The sequence below is a fragment of the Perna viridis genome, chromosome 3 (assembly GCF_037379345.1).
Source record: "Perna viridis isolate PV_CMFRI_1.1 ecotype Kerala chromosome 3, ASM3737934v1, whole genome shotgun sequence".
Classification (NCBI taxonomy): Eukaryota; Metazoa; Mollusca; class Bivalvia; order Mytilida; family Mytilidae; genus Perna; species Perna viridis.
This window is the reverse complement of record NC_142447.1, coordinates 14,895,536-14,912,014: the sequence shown is the minus strand read 5'-3', so window position 1 is coordinate 14,912,014 and position 16,479 is coordinate 14,895,536. Positions and strand designations below refer to the sequence as shown.

General features: G+C 31.9%; 1 protein-coding gene across 6 annotated transcripts in view; it reads left to right on the top strand.

Annotated features, from left to right (window-relative positions):
* Positions 1–16,479, top strand: part of LOC148621142 (unconventional myosin-Ie-like) — a 57,169-nt gene that overhangs the window by 22,416 nt on the left and 18,274 nt on the right. For all 6 annotated transcript variants that reach the window (XM_088575219.1, XM_088575220.1, XM_088575217.1 and 3 more), the window contains exons 8-20: positions 407–491; positions 981–1,084; positions 2,562–2,694; positions 5,044–5,240; positions 5,701–5,868; positions 6,650–6,823; positions 8,338–8,418; positions 10,132–10,217; positions 11,572–11,653; positions 12,969–13,075; positions 14,220–14,318; positions 14,640–14,784; positions 16,222–16,336. In XM_088575219.1, the coding sequence (XP_088431345.1) occupies positions 407–491; positions 981–1,084; positions 2,562–2,694; positions 5,044–5,240; positions 5,701–5,868; positions 6,650–6,823; positions 8,338–8,418; positions 10,132–10,217; positions 11,572–11,653; positions 12,969–13,075; positions 14,220–14,318; positions 14,640–14,784; positions 16,222–16,336 (1,576 nt within the window). The remainder of the gene's footprint in view (positions 1–406; positions 492–980; positions 1,085–2,561; positions 2,695–5,043; positions 5,241–5,700; positions 5,869–6,649; positions 6,824–8,337; positions 8,419–10,131; positions 10,218–11,571; positions 11,654–12,968; positions 13,076–14,219; positions 14,319–14,639; positions 14,785–16,221; positions 16,337–16,479) is intronic.

The following is a 16,479-nucleotide window of genomic DNA, read 5'->3' as shown; positions in this document are numbered from 1 at the left end:
ACTTGAGCCATTTAGTAATTAGGGTCCAAAAAGGAGCTGAAACAAGCATTTTTTTGGCTAATTTCTGCATGATAACTTGGGTAATAGGGAATGAATCTCTTTGAAATTGTACTAAAAAAGGTGCCATACACTCAAAGGAAGGTTGGAATTGATTTTGGAGGTTGTGGCTGGAACAATTTAGGAATTAGAGGCCAAAAGGGGCCACATTCTGTTCATATTCTTACATGTGTCAAATGTGTAACCACAACAAAAAAATCAAAGCTGTATCAAGTTTGAATGATGTTTCCAAACATGTCCCATTTGTTTTGGTTCTACCATTACAGTCGTATTAAGCTGTACCCTGCGAAGCATTTAATTATAGTTTAAAAAATGCATTTATGCATTTAACGTTTTTTTTTTATTCCAGTCGAGAGTTGTTACACAGAATTCCAATGAGAGAAACTTCCACATTTTTTATCAGCTTTGTTTTGGGGCTGATGATCAAATGAAACGTAAGTGGGAAATAACACAGAAAATAATTTATGGCTCAAAAGATCACATATTTTTTTTTTTTTTGTCTTTTTGGTTTGCTTGAGAATGCTTTAGAGTATTGAAATTAATTAAAGGCTTCAAATAATCTTTCCTCTGGTGGTTTGGGAAAATATCAATGGAATGCAGTCAAAATTTGTTTTAAGGATAGATAACCAGTCTTTCAATACTTGCACCTCAGTTATCTGCACTTGAATGCTATAATGAAAAAACAATGTCCATTTTATTAGGGTGATTTATATGATTCTTTACTTTCAGATATATTCATTGTATAGACATTTTAACTTCAACTTTTCATTCAATTAAAAAATGAATTCACTGTATCAATTTCAAAAGCTTTAAGGCCTCATAATACATTGTATTTGAATATTTTTTTTTTTTTTTTTTTTTTGGACAAACTTTTAGGCCCAATAGTACATTGTATTTGAATATATTGGATTTTTTTTCTTCAGAAAACCTTGGTTTAACAAGTCCAGATTATTATAATTACTTGAACCAGACAGGAACGTACAAAGTGGATGGCACAAATGATGTACAAGAATTTAAAGATACAATGGTAGGATACCTAGTATTTGCTAAAGATATTGTAACTCTTTGGGGTGTTAAACCCATTTTCCTTGATGTACTTCATAATTGACACAAAAAAAAATGAAAAATTGTCAAAAATCACTTCTTTCTTCAACAAAAAACAAAGGAACCTGTAAAAAGTGACAAAAAGTGAAAAATCAACTTCTTTTAGGTGAAAGACCCAATTAACCCTTCTATCAAAACAAAGCAAAGGGTAATTGTTCTTTGTTGTATCTGTCATTTGACAGATGTATTGTGGTAGTCCATTCATTTGTCCATTTATTACTTATGACTTTTCAAGAATGCATGGAAGGATTCTGAAAATTTAGTGGTCTTTGCTGTGGAGGAATGAAGCTAGCTTCTTTTCAATTTATTCCCAGGTTTGGTTTCAGATTTTGAAAATTTCGTATACGGAAAAAGTTAAATGTATTTTGGTGTGTATAATGCACATTTATATGTTGTTCGTAGTATGATTTTGAAGGTCAAAGGTGTGAAAATTATTTTTTTTTAGACACGGATAGCAGTAGAATTTTTTAAGACATTGATATTTTTCACTTAAATTGGATAATTTTAATTTCAAATCATGATAAATATTGCCACAGGGTGTACGAATTGGCTTATAAAAGTAGAGAAAATCTGACATTCCAGGTTTGGTTTTTACTCAAATTTGGAGATTTTTCTTTTAAAACATTCTTTTAAGAATGGAAAATGTTGGAAATAATCAAAATAAGTTTTAATATACTCATTTTCAGCTGCAATAACAATTTATCAAGGAGGGTTGACAAAAAAAAGGAAGTTGTGTATACTTTTTGGTTTTTAGTTATTTCATTTTAATATCTATTTATCATGTTTCATAAGTTTTATGAAAAATAGTTAATAAACCTTGTCCAAAAACATGTTATATAAACATTCAAACATGTCTTAAGGAAATATCATTTAAAATTCAATACTTGAAGATGTATTTGAAGATAAAATCATCTTTTGTTTGAGTGACATTCAACTTCAATTCAGTTTGTTTTTATTATACAATCTTTTTCCTTGTACAAAAATTCATAATTTTGTGGCCAAGACTTATGCATTGATGCAAAATATGCACCCCATGATTTGAAAATTATTTCTATATAAAAATGATTGTGTGCATTATACACCACCAAATATGGTGTTTTGGGGAATAATATTTTTACACAGAGTTATGGCTCTTGGATTTTGTTTTTCTTCCCTTTAAATTGCAGGTTCATGTATTCTTTTGTTTTAAAATAAAGTTTGAAATACATGTACAACAGTATATTGACATTATTCATTTGTACATATAGGTTAATTGCATTATTAATATACTCCAAATATGTTTTTGCAATATGCATCATGAAAAAAAAAAACTAATGAATACTAACCAATTTGTCGATTGAACAATTTTCTTTGGGCAAAAACTAATATGTTTACAAATTAATCAGTGTTCATGATTTTAGAATGCCATGAATGTCGTGGGAATACCGAACGATACAAGAGATGAGATTATGTCTTTAATAGCAGCTGTCCTTCACCTTGGGAATATACAGTTCTCTGAGGATGGAAACTATGCCAAAGTTCATAATAGTGACTGTAAGTATCTCAAAACTATGTCAGAGTTCATAATAGTGACTGTAGGTGTCTCAAAACTATGCCAAAGTTCATAATAGTGACTGTAGGTATCTCAAAGCTATGCCGATGTTCATATAGTGACTGTAGGTATCTCAAAACTATGTCAAAGTTCATAATAGTAACTGTAGGTATCACAAAACTATGCCAAAGTTCATAATAGTAACTGTAGGTATCTCAAAACTTCATGAAAAAAGAGGGGAAACAGTAACATTTTGAGAAAATGTGGACATGCCAGGAAAGCCTTCAATGCAGGGAAATATCGTTTAAGTGGTGATATAATTTTCGTTATATTTACGGTCAAAGTTGAAACAAAAAAATTAATTCAGGTGAAATATTTATGAAGGTAAAGTAGAGTTATTCATCTTTGTCGTATTGTTTAAACTTTTTGTCTGCAGTAATAATTACATTTGGAAAATAAAGTTTTTGAAGAAAATCACGAAATTTGCCACATGCGGAAAAAAAAAAACACTTAAACAGTAGCTGCTTTGTTTACTGTATAAGGTATTATCAGTTGTTGTTTACCAATTTAATTGGTCATTCAAAAAAAAAAGTTTGTGTTTCCAGAGAAATGTGAATCACTGTTGCTTAAGAGTCTGTCTATATTGGTATGGTGCTGTCGTTGTCTGTGTCGTCATTGTTCATGTCATCATTTTAGTTGTCCATAAACACTTGAGTTGATCTTAATAAAACTTTGTAACAAGGTTCCAAACCACGAAAGGAAGATTGGTATTGAGTTTAGGAGTTATGGCCATAATCATTATAGAATTGGGCCAAAAAGGGACACTTTATAGAATTTAACTATATAACTCCAGTAAAAGCATAGGGATATTATTGCTTCACAATATTCTATACCACAATGGTTAGACTTGGATTGATTGCAGGTGTAAAGACTTGAACTTTTCAGAAAGTAGGGGCCTAAAAAGGGTGCCTGAAACATGCATTTTCTTTATGTTCAGACGATAATAACTTTTTGTGAATGAATCTTTTTGAAATTGTATCACAAGATGTCATACCACAAAATGAAGACTTTGGTTGATTTTGAGGGTTAAGACTTGAACCTTTCAGAAATTAGGGGCCAGATGGGGGCCTGAACATATTCCTTATGTCTGTAAAATAACGTTAGTAAAATTGAATGGATCTCATATAGATTATAGTACAAGGTGCCATACCACGAAAATATTGTTTGGGATTGATATTTTGGTTTGTGATTTGAACCAAATAAGAAGAACGGCCAGGAACAAGTTTTTTTCCTGATTTTTGGACCATAACTTTAGTAAAAGAGAATGGATCGCTTTGATTTTGTAACATAAGGTGCCATATCCCAAGAGGAAGTTTTTTAGGTGAATTTTACAGGTTTTGGCTGGAACCATTTAGGAGTAAGAGCCAAAAAGTGACAACTTCAGTTCTGGTCAAATTTTTAGCTCACCTGGTCCATAGATTTTTAAATCTGGCAAAAAAACATGGCCAATGTTTATGAAAATAGACCATAGGGATCAAAGAGCAGAATTTTTCCATTAACTTGAAAACAGTAAGGTTTAGCTAAAATCCAGTGGGGTAAAATTGTATTGCATGATCATGATGGGATGGACCTATGTCCAAATTTTCAGAAAGATCTGTTGATGAATGAGTTAAGGGTCCTGAAATTTATCTTTTTCTTGAATTTTACATTTACAAATTTGAAAATCTTCTTTGAAATTACTGGATGGATTGAAACAAAACTTAGCAAGAGTGATTGTTGGGATATCCTTAACAATCTATGCAGATTTTTGATCAGCTGAAAAACAAGGCCACCATTATTAAAAATTGAGGTTTTGTAGATATAACTTAAAACCAGTGGATTTAGCCAAGTTTTCAAGGGGTACAATTGATCATCATGATGAGATCAACCTATGCCAATATATTCATTAAGATCTGTTGATCGATGTTGGAGTTATTGCCCTGAAAGAGTAAAAAAAATTACAATGAGAGATTGATCTTATGATATGAAAACTGGATGGATAGATAACTAAGATGCTTGCTATTGATTAAATGATTCTTATGACAATATTATAGTCTGGTCAGTAGTCCAGCTTTAGAATGTTAAAAAAACTATTGACCTGGTGAGCAATTCAGGCTACCTTTAGCCGCTAGTTTTTTTTCTTTTTTGTGTGTGTGTCAAATGTCTAATCGTAATCAAAATTCTAAGCTTTGTCAGATTTAAAATGGTATGTCCATACTTGCCCCAACTGATCAGGGTTTGACCTCTGCGCTCTCCTTAGCATGTTATAATAATTAGCTGTACTTAAATATTTATATGCATGTATTTTACAGTTTTAGAGTATCCTGCATATCTACTTGGTATTGACCAGGAGTTTTTAAAGAAAAAGATAACAAGTCGAACAATGGATAGTAAATGGGGTGGTAAAACTGAAAAGACTGAAGTTACATTTAATGTGGAGCAAGCGGAGTTTGCCAGGGATGCCCTGTCTAAAGCCCTGTATTCCAAACTATTTGATTACCTTGTAGATGTAAGTTCATGTATTTGTATCTCAAGAAGTTGGAATGTTCTTGTAAAGACAATCAACCTTACAATTGAATGAGAAGTTGGGTATTTACAACAGTTTATCTGCAGTGTATCCCCTTGTTCAGTATTCACAGATGTGACATGGAAAGTTTTTATATGTAGATATTTTCTGTCCAATTCTTTAAAATATTTTGTAAATCTGTGATAACATAATTTCACCGCTGGATTTAAGTACTGGAATGTTAGTTGGAGATTAAAAATATATTGTGATAGAACCAATGAAAAATCGGAAAATGTACAGATCGCAGGTGAAAAAAACTAGTCGTTGATTAAAATCTATGCTTTCCTTGACATCTACCAAGAAAAATGTCAAAACAAATAGTAAATGAGTGCTGAAGCAAAACAAAAATAATGTACATGTATTACATAATTGTTTACTGAAATATTTTTCTACCTGTTTTTAGGCTGTGAATAGAGCTATGGTGAAGGACTATGATGAGATCAATATTGGAATTCTAGATATTTATGGCTTTGAAATCTTCCAGTGTAATGGATTTGAACAATTTTGCATTAACTATGTCAATGAGAAACTACAGCAAATTTTCATTGAGTTAACATTGAAGGCGGAACAGGTAAAGGCATTGCATTTGTTTTGGTTCTACATGTTTTACATGTATATGGTTTGCAATGTACTTAAGGATTATTTTCTGTTGCTGGTTAGATTGTGGGATATACACACTATGAGTGGGTTATCGCTGAGTAGTGGTTTATGTTGCAGTGTTAACCAACCAAAAGTCATTTAAATCCCATGATCTAACAAACAGTTAAACCATTTCTTGTATTTTAATTAAAAAGCTCCAGAAAACAACAATGAAATAACAATATATTGTTTTTATGATATGAAATCAACATTTTTTTGAGGGATCAATACTGTCAATTGTCAATTAATTGGGCCATTTGTAATTTACATGAATGTTTTTAGTGAATTGGAATACCCCATTGAAATAGTTCCATAGTGGCTAATTTTTTGCCCGTGCAGAATTTAGTAATTTGCTTTATAAATTGGGTTATTATATTTTTGCTGTTTTTATTTTTCACGTCCATAGATATGGTCCATTGGAGTTCACTGTGAAATATCTTGAATTTAATTTGGCAAGGTTGTATTTTTAGGATTTCCCAAAACACACATATATAACAAACAATTAATTAAATAGTATGAAGTAAACCACACATGTATTCTGTAATTTTTTTAAGTAATTTGCAACATAACATGTATGCACATAATTAATTAAACTAGGAGATACAAAAAAAAATAGATTCTATGTATTAATGGTACTTACATGTATTTCTAACAACACTAACAAAGAGTAATGCATGTTCTATGATTCTACTAAATACACTTTAATATTTCAGGAAGAATATGTGCAAGAAGGTATAAAATGGACACCTATACAATATTTCAATAATAAAATAGTCTGTGATCTCATTGAATCAAAGAAGAACCCTACAGGTATTATGTGTATATTGGATGATGTATGTGCAACTATGCATGCAGTTTCAGAAGGTGCTGATATGACATTATTACAGGTGAGGAGAATTTGTAATATTCAAATATGTCAAGTCTCAGAAAATTCTAGGCCTGCAGTCAGTCAGGGTTTTGAAGGCTACAATGAACCCCTTTTCCCCCACCTTAGATTAAAAAAGACATCATTAAAACTATTGAAGCTCCTCAAACAATTTTGAAATTGGTTACACACTATTAAAATCAAGAAAAAACCTCTGAAGGTAATTTTGGCTATGGGCCTGGCAGTGTTATTACTTTAAAGAAGTTGGAAAGATACTGAACAGATATTTTTCTTCTTTTTTTTAGCACAGGCTTTAAATTCTTATAATACATCACACACTTTTTATCTTGGTATGTGAACTGATAGACAAAACTGATATGTATAGACTATATTAAAGGCATTTTAAAATAGTGAAAAATTCCAAAATGTTCAAAATGCTAGTTGGTCCTAGCGGTACTATGAAATTCTTTTGTCTTTCTTTCATTCTTGAAATAAAAAAAAAATAGAACCAGAGGTCATGGTGCTGATATTGTTGTGAAAATAATTTAATTATTTAATTCAGTTTTATAAAATATACAGTCCATTTAGAAACCAGGCAGTTCCTATGATATGGACTGCACTTGGTAAATTTTATCTCACTGAATTTCTGATAGTACAAAACTTTTTAAATCCCCAATGGATGGCTCAGAAACAATTTCGCAGTTCCATAAGAGAGCAACCAAATTGTGCAAAATGAAAGAGTTACCTCCCTTCTCAATGAAGGTCAGTGCTTTCCATGTAATTTAATTCTCGTTAACCATTGTAGTCAATCAAAAACCAACATTCAACTTTGAGAAAGGATGCGTTTGTGATACAAAATACATGAAAATTTTTAAAAACAAATTTTGTCATGTGTCACCCACTGCCTGGTTTTTTCATTGATGCCCTCCTAAAACACTTTGTCAAAAATCACTATCATTAAGTAATACTGCTGTATATGAATGCAGAGTTGTTTACTTCTACTGAGTCTTAGTAATTACAAATTTTCCTTATTATTTATCCAATACAGATTGCAATTTTAAATAGGTAACTTTGTTCTTAGTGCCTAATATTTTTTCTGGTTATTTGCTGTGATACTGAAAAATTTTGGCAATTTTCATTGAAAATGAAATTAACTGTGATGTTGCTAATAAACAGAATTACATCAGTTTTAAACATCTTGACAAAATATGACATCTCCGCCTGTGGGGCTTATTGTCATATTTTCTGTCGATAAAACAAAACTGCAGTTATTCTGTATATAATGCATAGTTATCGAAGTTACATAGTGTTAAAAATCTAAGTAAACAGATCTGGCCTGGATTTCATAAAAAAAAAAATATATATATCTAATTGTGATTTTCCTAAAAATCTTTGAGCATTTCCTCAAATCTTCAATTTCAAGTGATGTGATTGGTCAAAATTTGAGTCAAAGTATTTGAGGAAATCTCAGGTTGGGATTCTTTATGAAACTGGACCTATCTACTTCCAGTTCTATATAGATTTATATATTTTCAGAAACTTAGTGCTGGTATAGGGGTACATGATCATTACCAAGGAATCAACACTGGTTTTATTATTCACCACTATGCAGGAAAAGTATGTCTTTATTATATACAAAAAAAATGTTAAACCAGTTTCATGTTAATTATAACCCCCGCAAACAAAGTTTGGGGGTATATAGGTGTCTGTTTTTCCGAAATTATTTTTGCTTTGGCAAAAATTAAAATGATGGCTGTTAAACTCAGGCATTTTTCTCCTTAACGACTCGCAGGATTGTTATGAAACATTAATAATCTGTTAGATTACCATATTTTGATGTGCATATTGTCAACAAAAACTGTAAAAATGATGGCTGGTGGACATAAGCGTTTTTCTGCAAAACTTGGTCTGATGTGTTGTCCACAGCTCCTTCTTTAGGACTTGAAGGATTGTTATGAAACTCAATTAGAGAGTTAGATTATTAAAAATTAATCATATTCTGTTATTGTGTTGTCAACAAAAAACAGTACTGATTGCTGTTTGGAGTTTGATGTTTTAGAAATGGCAGCAAATTGTGTGTCAAAAGTTCAGTCAATCTGCCATAAAAAAAGTGTCCAATATGAATTGTATGTCCACATTGGTCCCCAAATGTACAGGGTTAACAGGCGGGGAGGGGGGTGGGGGTTATTATTCCGGTAAGGGGCAATGTCTAGTTTCACATTCATTGTGTCCATCTTTATTGAGTAAAAAAAACTTTGTTGCAGAGTCCATGTCAATTTCACTTACAAGTGATGTTAATTTCATAGTTAATAATTTTCAGTTTTATTTTCAAATACATTCATATTATTCACATTAATCTATTTACATTGCATTTATCATTAAAAAATGTTCAATTTCATATAGGATTGTATGGATTTCCATCAATCGGTACACATATCTTGTAAATGCTGCTACTACTAATTTACTTCATGGATTTTCATGAAACATTTTGACAAGTTTAGACATCATATGATGATGTGCTTCATGAAGATTGTTTGTTTGTTTGTTGGGATTTAACGCACGACCAGCAGTATTTCAGCTATATTCAGACGATGAACGTGAAATTGATTCAGGCGATAGCTTCATGAAGACAATTATTGTCTGATACTTCTAGGGGAGATAATCCAAAAAAAAGTTTGCTAAGTTACAGCTTGAAAGCACTCCTCCTTCAAAATTGCTCTATGGATTTAAATGATTTTTCAAATGATGGTAAGGCATTCTTTGTTGATGTGCATGATGGATGTGTATACTGTTCAATTCTGCAAAAGGAAGTAATCCAGTTTGGGGGGTTTCAACTTGAATTACAATTTACATGTACATCATCTTTAAGTCCAAGTATTCTCTTTGCGAGTTTGTTAACAATGTTTCCAGTTATGAAAAACCTTGTATGAAAAAAACCTCCGTCTTGATAGTTCAATTTGACTATTTTCACCTTCAGAATCAAGGAAAACTGACAAGATTTTCCCTATCATGCTGGCCTATTGAGTTACAATTTCATTGAAATGAACTGAAAAGGAACATTTCAAGGGCAAATAACTCTGTCAAAAACCTCTTTTTTTCTAACATTGAAAAATTTCTGAGCAACGCCAGTGATGCAGAGATTAAATAATGGCCTTTTCAAATAGAGAAGGTGTCATTGAGTGATATTACATTGTCAGATCAGTGGGGTTTTGACATGCATGTTTCTGATTTTTCCCATTTTGCCTGATTCTTACAAACAATTACACTTAATTACATAGTATATGTAAATGCTGTGTGAATTGCAGTATATGAATTATCGTATATTTACAGGTAACCTATGAAGCTGAAGGTTTTTGTGAAAGAAATAGAGATGTCTTGTTTAATGACCTTATACAGCTGATGCAGTCCAGTCAATCGTAAGTTGAAAATATTCATGTTCTTTAGAAATCATTTGTAAAATCAAGTCCATCATAAAAATAACTTGTTGGGTTATATTAGAATGGTGAACATTCTTTATCATGTAAAAATAAAGGCTTATAGAATGGTGAGTGTCAGTGGGGCGAGTGGGGAAAATAATTTTGTAACATTTTTTCTCATCAACTATTATGCACAACCACTAGATATGTGGGAGGAAACTTTAGTGTGGGGTTTCATATTATTGGATGATATTTCCAGTCTGTCACGTTTCTACTTCCTGTTTACCTACTGTGTGTATTTTTTAACTGCAACCTGGCTATTTCTGTCCTTGATCTATTTTTGAAAGATGCAGAAAGGTGCTATTTATGTAAATGTATTTGGATTTTTGTTAGTATCTGCTGTCACAATCCCCATGCAGGTCCGGGTGTTTAAAAGATTAGGCCTGCAGCAGCACTAAGCTTGGCGTAAAAGGCGACTAAATAGTGCTCAGAAACCTAGCCGGGGGTTAGGCGCTCTGCCCACAGAGCAACTGGGATGTGTGCCCCAAGTGGTGGAATGGGGTATCCCTGGCATGTTACATGCTGGGGTTGTCAGGCTATAATACAGAAAACCTGACCGCAAACCATAGTGGTGCACCGTGTTGGGAAAGATGCCACGTTCCTCGCACGTTAAAGAACCCTGCTGTGGTATTCAATAGGAGTAGGAACCTTTGCGCTCCGCCACAGGCACAGGAGGCTAAATTGCCCGACCTTACCCATCCCCCCTTTTTCTAGTGGCAATCAAGGTTTGTCGACCCTGTTGTCCTTGTGACCCATCCTTTTTTTTATCATTTCATGTTCATTTTATCATCCATTTCATGTTCATTGTCTGAATATAGCTGAAATATTGCTGCTCGGACGTTAAACCCCAACAAACAAACAAACAAAACAAGCCGTCACAAAAATGTAAATCATGTTTTGGTCTACTTGACCAAATTGCAATAACAGATGCATGTAATAACTTAAGAGAATCTTATTATGATGAACACTTCTTTTCATGCCTGACCATAGAGGAGACATAAGGTTGTTATTACCTCTTACACGGAGTATTCGTACCTGTCATCTTGTAAAATCATGCAGACTTTCGTATTTTTGATTCACAAATATTTGTAGAAAATGATATCAAAATGATTTATTTAATTTATTTTTTAAAGAATTTTTTACATAAACCTATATATAGTATCTTTGAAAGTGAAGACCATTAGCAAGAAAATTTTCTGTGAACAATGTAATGGGAATTTTAGTCTTTTTAATACTACGATATTATGTAAAAATGATATGTCTGTCTATAGATAGAATATTTTCTTCTTAATAGCGATTTTCTAGTCTCACTATTCCCAGAAGATGTCTCTAAGCAAACGAAAGGCAGACCCACAACAGCCTCTTCGAAAATCAAGGTAAGAATCATTACTGACACAACCCTTACAAATCATCAGAACGTTTGTATTCAACATTTTACATCAATGTCATGTAAGCATCAAAGTAACTTAGATTAATTTCATTATATGTCAAATGAAAGCTTGATAGCATTTGGTGAAATTGAATATGATACAAACATATCTATGACTTCATGAGTTATGTCCCTTACCCTAGGTTTATCTCCTTAACTCTCAATCCTATCTAAAGTAACTTCATTATCATTACATATAAGAGACCTAATCTGATATTTTTGAGTCACTTGTAAGACCAGGTGGTTATTAAATTTGTATGAAAGTTTTCCAACCATTTTACATTATCCAAGTTTCCTATATATTTCATGGGAGAAACTGTTTCTCCTTAAGCCTTCTAGATTTTAAATGTTTCTCCACTCTCTATGGTAAAATTAAGATTTTAACATGCTCGCTAAACCCGCATGTTAAAAATTTTTAATTTTACCATCTCAAGTGAAGAAGTAATTTACTAAATTACTAAGGGCGAATCTACATACCAGTATACAGCACTGAAAATTAATCAAGCACATAAATATTTGTTTCAGTGCCACTCTTCTAAATATCTATGAATGTGCTTACAAAACTGCAAAACTCACGTTAAGTGAGAGTTAATTTTAATTGTTGTTAATTTTAAATGAACATATATACATGAATCAACTTTTGTGGGTTCGAAAAATAATGAAAGGTTAATATTCAATTTAATGTACTTGACATGAAGCTATTGTACATTTTGTTATAGTATTGGAAACCTGTATTGGTCAAGTCATGCATGTAGCAAGTCTAATATGGGTTTTCAGTATGATATTGACATGGGCAGTATTTACCGTTTTGTACACTAAACTGTATTATAACCAATTTATAATACATCTACCATAAACTGTATAACAACTTATTTTATTCAGTAAAATTAAAATATACTCTGGATTAAAAGTAATTTTCCCAACATATACTTATAAACAGTAATTGAAGTTATCATGCCATTTTGTATGACTCACTTTTCAAGTGTACAATATGAAATTTATATTGCTGTTTTAAGCAGTAAATGATTGAGGTAATATCTGGTCGTACAATATGGAAATTTACAGGATAGTCATGTGATCTAAATAAGTTTTTTCATTGGTGAAAAAATAGCCGTATGATAATTATATATTGTAAAAAAATTTTACGATTACTTTTTTTGGTGCTTATTTGACCTTCACAACAATAACAAAAATAAAAACAGTATGAATATTAGTACATTTACAGTTTTTTTCCACAGAATTAATATTTTAATGTATTACAGACACAAGCCAACAAACTGGTTGACACACTGATGAAATGTACACCACATTACATTCGATGTATCAAACCCAATGAGACCAAGAAAGCCAGAGATTTTGAAGATAGCAGGTATGTGGATTTTTTTAATTGTTACAGTTAATTACACAAGGGAACTATTGCTGAAGCTGTTGATTTTCATACATGTAGTATAACAACAAATTTAAGTGTCCAACAAAATAAAAATTTCCCTTAATAAATTTTGATTCTCTAAAGAAATTCATGAAGTAAATGGTAGCAATTGAAGACATTTCATAAATTTTTATACGCCCATCAAAGACGGGACGTATTACAGTTTACCGTTGTCTGTCCGTCCATCCGTCGTCCGCTCTTCGGACAATAACTCAAAAAGCGCTTTCACCAACTTAAATGAAACTTTCGTGAATTTTTCATATCTATTGACGTAAGATCCCTTTTGATTTATATAAATTTCAAATTTTTCATTTCTGTGTTATGAATTTTTTTTACTTAAAAAAGGGGGATTATCAAGTTTTTCAGACAATAAATCAAAAACACTTTCTCCTACTTTAATGAAACTTTGGTGCATTGTTCATATCTATTGATGGAAGCTCCCTTTCGATTTTTATAAATTTCAGATTTTTTGTTTCTTTGTTATGAATTTATATACTTTAAAAAAAAAAGATGGAAACGGCCAAGGAAATTTTATTTGTTGAAAAATTGTTTAAAACATATCAGTTGTTATGATCATTGACTAATAAATATAAGAGGTACTTGGTAACCTTGTCAGAAAAGTATGTTTTAAACAAGAAAGAAATGTATGGGTGAAAAATCAAGACAAAAAACTTGGGGTAGCCTTGATAGTGCCAAATTTTTTGTGCATTTTTTATTTACTACTTTCATTAAAAGCATAAGGACAAGTTAAAAGGGCAATGGACATATCATGCATTTTAAACACAGCTTTTTTTTTAAATAAATTAGAATAAGCTAGGCCATTTATTTTTTTAGTGGGAATGTTTTTTTTTTTTTTTGCTGTTTTTTGAAGCCGTGAATTCAGAACAGGAACAAATTGTAAATTTTCATTTCAAAACTTAGAAGAAGAACAAATTCATGAAAAGGATATTCAACAAAATAAAAAAATCCATCGAGCTGTCAAATTATGCCAAACATGAAAATGAATCATAACAAACTGCATCTTAGAACTTCCATGTACATACATTCTTTGGACCATGAAATTATTTATTTTGTTGTCTTACAGAGTAAAACATCAAGTAGAATACCTTGGTTTGAAGGAAAACATCAGAGTAAGGAGAGCTGGTTTTGCTTTTAGAAGAGAATTCGAGAAGTTTCTAAGAAGGTGAGTTGTTAACCAAATTGTATTTTAAACAGCTTTTTGAAATTTGTCAGCTCCTCTAGATAGGTGTAGCATAAACTAATGAGATATGGCAGTAATCAGTCATGTGTATGAACTGAATTGCAAAAAAGAAATGAATCACTTGTTTAAATGTCTATAAAAGCATGCAATCTACAACAGGCCTTCTAGATTTCAAATGGGATAATCATAGCAAAACTAATGGTTTTGACCTATTGACAATTAAGTACATAATGCCTTCCACTTCATTGCCCATAGTTTCTTTTGAATTCAGACATTATCTACATATTTGTAATTTTTTTTCAGATATGCCATTTTAACCCCTGAGACATGGCCCCAATGGAGAGGAGATCCCAAACAAGGAATTCAACATTTAATGAATACAGTTAATATGGACAGCGACCAATGGCAGCTAGGCAAAACCAAAGTCTTTGTTAAAAATCCTGAATCTGTAAGTTCAGACCTGATTTTCTTTTACTTTTGTCATCACTTGGCGTCTGTCGTCGTCATCATCGAATTTTTCAAAACTCTTCTCTTCTGACACTAATTGACCAATTGGAACCAAATTTGGTATGAATGTGGGGATTTTTTTATTCATAAAACAACAGGGCCGCCATTACTAAAAATAGAACATAGAGATTCGACATTAGTTTTTCGTATATATCTCTAAAACCGTTAGGTTTAGCTAAATTTTGACATGGGGTAAAAGTGTTTAGCATGATGAGATCTATCTGCAATCAAATTTTGGTTTTAATCCATTAAGGTCTCACTAACCACTTCTAGCATTTCCATTACTTTACATGTTAAAAAAGTAATTTTCAAAGTCTTACTGTGAATTCCCAGGACAAATGACATCTTAAAGCTGCATACCGTTGCAAAGCTTGGAAAATAAGGCTTCCAAAATCATTATGCTAATGGTACGATGATAGTAGAAATTCTTCACAAAATTTACTTGAATAAATAATACTGAAAATCCACATTTTTACCTGTTCTGCTAACTGACAGCATGGAGGCAAATTCCTCACACATGTAAACAATATTCATACACTTTTGTAGTTAATTACATATATGATTTTAAAGTACACATTCTCAGCTTTATTTTGACTACTTTTAATCATAATACACACAAATAATGCACTTACAATGCATATGTCTAGGTTCAGTGTGTTTTTGGTACTACATAGGGGGGTGGCCATTTGACCTGGAAGTGGTTAGTGAGACCTAAGCTATGTTGGAGTTATTGCCCTTTTCAACATTTTTTGCTATTTTTAATGTTATTTCTTTCAAAAATCTTCTCCTCTGACACTATTTGACCAATTGAAATTAAACTTGGTACAATTGGTGCTAGAGGTATCCTGCATAGAACTGTCGTGGGGAGTCTTCATCCGTCGAAAAACATTGCCGCCGTTACTAAAAATAGAGCATAGGGATCAGACAGTAGTTTTTTTTCGCAAATATCTCCGAAACTGTTAGGTTTGGTGAAATTCTTTCAATAGCTGAAATGATCCTTATTATTAGGTGATTTATTTTCCTGTGTACCAAAGATATTTCTTGACTTCAAATGAAAATATTTGTGTGTATATGCTGAACTTTGAACCTATCAAATACCCAGTACTGTATACAAATTCAGGTGATTACATTGTTTTTTCAAATACCCAGTACTGTGTACAAATTTAGGTGATCACATTGTTTTGTCAAATACCCAGTACTGTATACAAATTCAGGTGATCACATTGTTTTGTCAGAGACCCAGTACTGTGTACAAATTCAGGTGATCACATTGTTTTGTCAAATATCCAGTACTGTATACAAATTCAGGTGATCACATTGTTTTGTCAAATACCCAGTACTGTATACAAATTCAGGTGATCACATTGTTTTGTTTCAGCTGTTCTTACTAGAAGAAATGAGAGAAAGAAAATTTGATACTTATGCCAGAACAATACAGAAGTTCTGGAGGAAATATTTTGCAAGGAAGCAATACTTCAAACAGAGGGAAGAAGGTAAAAACTTCATGAAGTAAAAAAGTAAAGTAGAAGATGACAAGGACAACAAAGAAAAACAATTGGTTCTAATGTTTTGGATAGGTTGACATTTTGTATAGTTTAAGGAGGTTTAACTAGGGTAAGGGAGATAACTCTTAAGG